The following is an 8,487-nucleotide window of genomic DNA, read 5'->3' on the forward strand; positions in this document are numbered from 1 at the left end:
CCAATCCCTAGGCAACACGCTTCTATGTTCCAAGCAACACACAATAAAATATAGACCACTAAACTGAAGGATCAAACAGAAGCACATGAAGCTTTGTGGTTGAGGTGTCAGATTTTTACCAAACTTTCCTTGTCTTTCTCTTTCAGGATTTTGTTGCAGGTGAAAGTCTGAGGAGTGTTATGACTTCAAAGATTGTTTTTGTCTATTGCCCACTGGGCCACAAAAAGATATGGCTACAGAAGCTAAGTACAACATTGTACGGGAAGTGGGCCGAGGGAGCTATGGGGTAGTTTACGAGGCAGTTGTCAGTCAAACCAGAAACAAAGTGGCCGTGAAAAGGATGCATTGTAACGTACCTGAAAATGTGGAACTGGCTTTGCAAGAGTTTTGGGCCCTGCAAAGTGTTCAGAGCCAACATGAGAATGTGATCCAGTTAGAAGAGTGTGTCTTGCAGAGTGGCCAGGTCTTTCAGCCAATCAGCCGCCAGTACAGGAAATCGGACAGTCATCTGCTGCTGATTGAGACCTGTCTGAAAGGGCGGAGATGCATGGACCCCAAGTCTGCCTGTTTTGTGTGGTTTGTGATGGAGTTCTGTGATGGTGGAAACATGAATGATTTTTTGCTGTCTCGCACTCCAGATTCTCAGCTGAATAATAGCTTCATGCAGCAGCTGAGCAGTGCTGTTGCTTTCTTGCACAGAAATCAGATTGTGCACAGAGACCTGAAGTCAGATAATATTCTTATTTCCCATAGCCCTGGAGGTCCTGTAGTAAAGGTAAGAGGGTAATCCTTCTTGCTGCTGCTCAATATGTGGGTGAAGTGTTATGCCAATTGCATTACTTGCACTGAGTTGGTCACTTGTATAATATTGTAATATTCAGTTTCCTCATTTGTTTCCTTCCCTTTGAACTTTTAGACAAGGATGGGCAATTCACTTGTATGAGTCTCAAAAGAGAATTTTGGTGAGGGTGTGGGACAGTCAGTTACCTTTTGGCCTCTTCGGGGAATCCTGAGAGCATTTCTGTAGCATCTTTCATGCACAAGACATTCCCTTAAGAGGAACAATTTAGGGCTAATTCAGTTTTAAACCACTACCTAGCCACTGTGTTCCTGATCAGTGGTGGAATATTTTCTCAATGAAAGCAGCAGGGCACTTGTGATTTCAGTGCAATCACACTGTTGGGTCCAGGACCTATTGGGGCTATACTTGGTAACACTGAGACTAGAGGGTTGCCACGCTAAATGGTAGAGGGTAAAGTTGCTCGCAGAGAGGGACATTTTAAATACACTCTGGATTAACTGATTGCAACTAACCTTTCTATGGTTCCTGTTTTCTGGAACAGATATTGAGAATAAGGTCTTCAAAGGTTTATACAGCATATTCCCTTCCCTTATTGGTGGACCTACAGTCCTTACACACTTGTCAACACTTCCAATATTGTAGTCTATAGCACTACTTGCTGTTTTGGAAGCAAGAGGTTTTCCTGTCTCTTGCTTCATCTGGGCTCCAGCCATGGGTCTTCATGGTTAAAATGAAGACTGACTAATTCTCTTTCTTATAGTGACAGACTGAAAACAAGTCTTTCTCTGTAATAATTCAATGGGAAGAGCAGCTTAGTGGCAAGAAAGTCAACTCACAGTTTACTCCCAATTCCACGGGCGTTCCAGCAATTAACTCAGAGGATGGTAGGACTGTCCCTTGTGGGTAACCCATGTCTTGGTCCTCAAGATCAATACTGGCATATTGCTTTCACCTTTGGAGCAGCCAAAGGACAATCAAATGAAGTTTTGTTATTCAATACAGATAATAGTGAATATAATAGAGTTCAGAGCACTCAATATAGCTACCTGCTCAATTGCTGTTCTGTTCATGCCTGTATGCACAGTACAATGATATAGGTAATAATGGTGACCTCCTAATCTCTCCCCTTTTCGTCTATAGGTAGCAGACTTTGGCCTGAGTAAAATATGCCAGGGGAAAGTGAATGTGAACCAGCATTGCTTCTCGTCAGCCTGTGGGTCAAACTTTTACATGGCACCAGAAGTGTGGGAAGGTCGTTATACTGCCAAAGCTGATATCTTTGCCCTCGGGATCATTTTCTGGGCTATGGTAGAGAGGATTACCTTCAGGGATGGAGACTCTGAGAAGGAATTACTTGGTGAGAATAATTGCTGTACAGCCAGCAATGAACCCTAATGTATAGATCATTCTCCTGCCCTATCCCCAGCAATCCTCTAAGCCCTGAGGATCCTTCTCCCAGGTATAGTCACATCACCACCCTTTTTTCTGGCATAGTATTGGATATGGCTTCCTCTGGAGTCTGTCAACATTTCTCCATGTCTGCACCAGAGGTATTGCCAGAAATCCATAAAGCCCTCTTCCCCTTTCTCCCTACCCCTTTCCTCATGTTGAGTCCGCTTCCTTTGCGGGACTCCCCAATCTTTAAGACCTAGGAGCAACATGTTTAGAGCACATTCTTAACTTTACTTTTGTTTGAAAGCTTTGTTAGACTTTTGTGATCTCTACTGCTTTTCCATTTACAAAAAACTTTTGTGACATAAACGGCCAGGAGAAGAAAACTTGTCGCCTGGCTTGGGCCATCCATTGAGGATAGGGGGTTGGGAGATCAACAGGTGCTCAGCAGAAATGGGACTAGCTCCAATGAACTTTAATAGACCAACCAACCAAAGAACTCCAAAACACAACCCCCAAACATATTCCAAAGGAAATACTGAAACTCAGAGTTCAATTCCATTGGTGAAGCATTTTCAGTATATCCACACTCTATGGTCAAGATTCATCAGCTTTATAGCCATGTCTGCTTTACCAGTGGTTCTCAAACTTACTTGATCGCGCTCCCACTTCCTTGTGTCTGTGGTAGTTTACGCGCCCACCTCCCGTCACACAAGTACATCTATCGATACATGCGGTGGCGGTGCTTCACTTGAATGAGTTTTGGCGTCTTTGTTTTTCACTTGAGTTGTTTTTTTTCTGTGGCACGAATGAGCCAATGATCCATTGTAATAAGAGCAAAAGCAAAACTGCAATTGTGGTCCATGCTGACACTTAAATGTGCAAATGGATTAACCTACAAATGGCAATTTGTATAATGCTAGGCAAGCTTAACAGAAATCCATCAAAATGCACAGCGCCATCTAGAGTCAAATGCGGACCTGATATGTCTGGAGGAATCATCTTTGCTAGTTGTTCATTGCTGGGGGTAAAATGGGCACAGTAAGTTCCCCCCCCTTCCCCTAAATCTTCTCACGCGCCGCCACCCGAATACATTCTGCACCCCCCAGTTTGAGAACCTCTGCTCTACCTTGTTACCCTTGCAGTAAATGTATCTTTCCTTGAAGATGGGCTGATCTACAGTTGGTACATTTTTGTCCTGCTGATAGTGGTGGTATATTTAAAGGCCACAAGGCAAAGGACCCATCCAAAGGATTGTAAGGACATGTAAGAAAATAGGTTATAAGGCTGGAAGGGATGTTTAAGTCATCCTTAGTGCTGTGTCTGGCTGATCAAGATTCTACAGGGATGGATGGTCTGTGATTCTAGGAATATATATTGCAGCAGAAAATGCACCTTGAAAGAACAGAGTGACAATCTTTTATATGAACATACTAATCAGAGGCATTTCAACTCCTACTCAAGGAAGCCTAATGTACACATTTTTTTAAATATCTGATGTTATCATAATTTCAAGTCACAATAAAGGCATTCAGAGAGGGCTCCTTTTACTGAGCGGCTGCTTTAAGTTTTCAAAACCTAATGGAATTAAGAACTGAGATCGTTCCTTTTCAAAATGCCAAACAGGAAAAAACGTTTTAGTTCTTGGCTAGAAAAACAGTAAATATTCTGGGTCTGAGACCAAGGCACGAACAGACTTCATTAAAGTTTATTCAATAGCCATCCGCCAGCTCGAGATAAGAGACTTGCCTGGCTAACCTCCATATGCAGATTGGTCATTTATTCAATGCTTGGTGCGAGGGCAGAGCAGCTTGACTGAGCAGAGTTTCCTTTGCTGTCTCTTTGGAACCCAGCTAAGCCACTTTGACCAGTCTTTATTTACATTTCTGTTCCTTAATTTTGCTGAGGAGAAGCTGTATCCAGCAGTCTGGATAAAGGTAAATGGAACATACTGTCATTTATTATTAAAAGTTGTTTGAATCACTATTTGCTCAGTTAACTTTTTTCTAAGTCATCTAAATGAACCAAACACAACCTGCCTTTCTTAGCTTCCAGTTCTACTGACGCAGTAAAATTAATTGAAACAGAGTGGAGTAGGGGAAGCTCTTTGCAACTGGCTGTTTTCTTTGCATGCAATCCCTATAACCATTTGACAATGTCCTGTGCAGGCCAAATTTAAGTGTCTTTCTGTTTCCCTCTGCTTGATGCACACTTGTGCAGAAATGGGGATGTGACAAACTTAATGGTTCCTATTTTGGCAATGAACTTCTTCTGGGGCTGGTATCTTACAACACTTATCTTGGCAGTAGCCTCTGAAGTTGGGTTTCACATGCTGTGAACTTCTACTAATAAATCTTGTGTTGCTTGTCAGATGGACCTGTGGTGTGGATTCTCCTTTTCCCCAATCTGACTTCTCCCTCTTTACAAACTATACCCAGGAACCTACATCTGTCAAGGCAAGCAGCTTATTCCTGTTGGGGAGGCACTGCTGGAGAATCCCAACATGGAACTGCAAATTCCTCTGAAGAACAAGAAGTCCATGCCAGACGATCTCTGCAGACTCCTGCATGACATGTTAACTTTTAACCCAAAGGAAAGACTGGATGCCTTCCAACTAGAAATTCGAATCAGGAGAATCTCATATGGGAAAAAGCGCCAACGTTCATAGCAGCAAGGGGGGATCAGGTTGGTGTCTGTACTGGGGTAATCTCATTTCAAACTTGCAATCCTAGTTTTTGATACTGACCTGATTGGCCTAAATTCTTTATATCTAACAGCAGTTCCCTAGATTCATTGCTTGGTTTCTTTCAGTTTGATTGCACGCTTCACTGTCAGGATAACTGCTCTATAGGAGCAATATTTTGGGTTCAGTATATTGTATGGCCCCATGAGTGATAACTGCTCAGCACACTTATAGGTAATAGAACAGGAGATAAGAAACCAGTGTCAAATTAACCTGTTTCTCCTTAATAAGCACTTGTAATGGGTTTCGCACACATTCATTACTGTGTGTTACCACATATTTTCCACGTGTGGATGCACCTTAAAAGGTGGTGTTTGGCACTCTCTTGCATGTTAGACAAATGTGAGCCAGGTTATATAATGAAAAGTTGACTGTTATGTTAGTGCGAAGAGCTCTATCAGATTGGGGGTCATGTTGTACTCGGTAAGGTGCTATACACAGAGAAAGGTGGGGTTCCTGCCTCAAAACTGCTTTTATAAACAGGCCTCGGTCCTCAAATAGAATCTGCTAGAGTGTGTTTCTGTGCCCTTCCTGGGCCCCTATGAAAATCATGCTGCTGATTAGGTCTGACTTTATGCTCACACTTTAAAATTTTGGCCCTAGTCATTGCATGTTGTTGTTTGACCTTTTGTGTTAGTTTTGTTTTTGAGAATAGACAGTAGCAGCTTTGTTAAAACCTCAAGTGTGTACAGCACAAATTTCAGGAATTCTTTCTGTCAAGTGTTTTGTAATGAGGAAGCAGAAAGCCGTTAGTAGGGTAGTGACCAAAACACTTCATTCTGTTGCAAATTACACTAATTCACTGTAATTTTCTAATTGTTGCCTCTATTTTTAAGTCTGCTATAAGACTGTTCTCCATGGCGGACTGCAGAAATGTTAGTTGAAATGAGCTGCAATAGAGATTGATACCAATCACCCTTCTTTTGCCCCCAAAGGGGTCTCTTGCATCCTTTCCTCACTGATAGAAAACCCCAGCTTTCTTGCTGAAGAATACTGGGCTCTCTCAAACCTACCATGCTGAAGCACAGTTGCCTATAAGGGTTGCTAGTTTTTTCTTCCTGGAGCTGGGAATGTCTTTCGGGCACCTCTAGCTCATATCAGTCTGAGAAGCAAGTGACCCCAACCTGAAACTTGTGGTCTAAGGCAGTTTTTTTTCCAAAGTACGGGTCGCGACCCAGGACTGGGTCGCAGAATGTCAGGCACTGGGTCGCCTGGCTGATTCAAATTATAACGATCGTTGCTGCGCAGCAGCTCTAAAGGGCTGTGCAACAGGGACCTGAAGAAGAGAGAGGTAGGGGGTGGTTGGGAACTGGGGAGGGGAGCAAGTTATGGCTTGCAGGGCTGCTGCCGGCAGGGGGAAAGAGGCCCTTCCCCCGGAGCTCTGTGCTGCCTGCTGGCAGGGGGAGGGCTGGGGGGAGTCCTCTGGCCCCAGCCCTGGGGCAGCCTGCCTGCACCCCAAACTCCTCATCCCTGACCCTACCCCAGAGCCCTCACCCGCCTGCATCCCAACCCTCTGCCCTAGCCCTGAACCCCCTCCTGCACCCTGAACCCCTCATCCCCAGCTCCACCCTAGAGCCCTCACCCCTGTACCCCACCCTCTGCCCTACCCTGGGCCACCTCCCACACTCCTTACCATAGGGTTACTAAGGCTAGTGTCTAGCTAGTTATGTAAAGTGGGGTAAGCTGGAACGTATTGCAATATTACGATTTTATGAAAACTCTAGTCAAAAGATATTATCATGTTGGGTCACGGGCATCAACAATTTTCTTCAACTGGGTCACGAGGAAAAAAGTTTGAAAACCACTGGTGTAAGGCACTCTCGTACCCAACAGTACACTAACTATCAGATCAGTGTTAGATTGTTTACTATCATTTGACTGAATTCTTAAGCTAATGGGGTACAAGAGCATAAAGGATGCTGTACAGGGGTTCTCAAACGGGGGGTTGGGAGATTATTACATGGGGGGGGGGGGGTCGAGAGTTGTCAGCCTTCATCCCAAACCCAGCTTTGCCTCCAGCATTTATAATGATGTAAAATATATTAAAAGTGTTTTTAATTTATAAGGGGGGGGTGTCGCACTCAGAGGCTTGCTGCGTAAAAGGGGTCACCAGTACAAAAGAACCACTGCTGTAGAAGACTGGAAACATCATCAGTTTCACATGGTGGTTGCAGTGTTTTAACAGTAAATCTGGAGACTCAAGTCCTCTCTCTGAATTGCAGGTACAGCAGGCAGGGCAGGGCAAATTCCCCCACAAAGCCCTATATGATTGTCTCAGTCCTCTGCTCCAGCAGTCTCCTCTCAGGAGACAGGGTAGCTCACTTGATGCTTGTTCAATTTTTGACCTCTCTGTTGAACCAGTGCAGTGGTGGTTTAGCTATGTAGAAAGTTTTACCCTAGGAATTAGTCTCAAACCACTAACTAGACATCAGATGGTAAAAGATTTCAGTTACCACCAGTCTTGGCTGGAATTGAAACTGAATTTCCCTGCTAACATGTAATCTGAAATAAGGGTTCTTGTCCTTGGAATGCTAGTCTAATTAAGGTGTGGTGAGGAGGTCTTTGATTCTGACTGGCTTCTTCCACAGGTCCTGTATTCCACTGTTACCATCACACAGGCATCCTGACCAATACCTCTGAATTCTCCTTGGATTAATGGTTTGACCCTGAGGGAGACCGGTCAGAATAAATCTTGACTGCTTCCCATTTCCCCCAATGGTTGTATGTAAAGGAACAATTATTTATTTGTATAGTAATTTTAATATGCAAGTCCTATATAGATTGCCCAATTTTTTTAATGGAGTATTGCAGACTGACCCTTCACTTGTATAATAGTGAAGAAGGATGTTGGTGACTGGGGCTGCCAACCTTATCAACTCGGTGGCCATGCTCCGAAATGTCAATTCCACTGTCCTTGGTACAGCAGATGAGGATTGTCTTGTGCAGTGTTTAATTAAAGCTTTCCATGTAGTTACTTCATTCCATGGTACTTGGCCATGTAACTAAATGGTGGCTGTTTTTGAAAGAGTGGCATGGTGTAATGTAATGTTTATCCAAAAACTTTCTAGCAGAAACAATGTATTTTCATCACAGTAGTTTGTGAATATTCTTGCTTAGATTAACAGAAATGCATTCTTAAAATAAATACAAAGACTGTTTAATATGCCAAATTGTTATTGGAATGTATACATCACTATTACCTTAAGTAGTTTAGAGACTGAAGCTGTCTGCTGTGTCAGCTGTTTGTCCCAGCTACTCTGACATGGGAACGAAAAGGACTGAACTGCAGTATTGGCAGGTAAATAGGGACTCAACCTATTTCCAACCTGTCTGAAAATAGTTAACACCTCTGGGATTGATATTTAACTCTTTCTAAAAGCCCTTAGTTCCAGGAAGGTGACTAAGTAGCCCTGGTTTTCCCTCCAATTCTCTTCTTGCCCTAAGCTCTATTTTAACTTGTGGTTTGCAGGTGGGCTACGGTATCTTTGGACACAATTGGTATTATGGGACAGGAATGTATTGTCAGAGGAAGATAGAAGAGAGCTCCTCT

General features: G+C 43.4%; 1 protein-coding gene across 1 annotated transcript; it reads left to right on the forward strand.

Moving 5' to 3' along the window:
* The first annotated feature begins 229 nt into the window (after positions 1-229).
* LOC135876723 (serine/threonine-protein kinase PDIK1L-like) lies at positions 230-4,862 on the forward strand. The gene is made up of 3 exons (XM_065402047.1): positions 230-775; positions 1,943-2,159; positions 4,633-4,862. The coding sequence occupies exons 1-3, from the start codon at positions 230-232 to the stop codon at positions 4,860-4,862; spliced, it is 993 nt and encodes a 330-aa protein (XP_065258119.1).
* The last annotated feature ends 3,625 nt before the right edge of the window (positions 4,863-8,487 follow it).

The sequence above is a fragment of the Emys orbicularis genome, chromosome 3 (genome assembly GCF_028017835.1).
Source record: "Emys orbicularis isolate rEmyOrb1 chromosome 3, rEmyOrb1.hap1, whole genome shotgun sequence".
Lineage (NCBI taxonomy): Eukaryota > Metazoa > Chordata > Testudines > Emydidae > Emys > Emys orbicularis.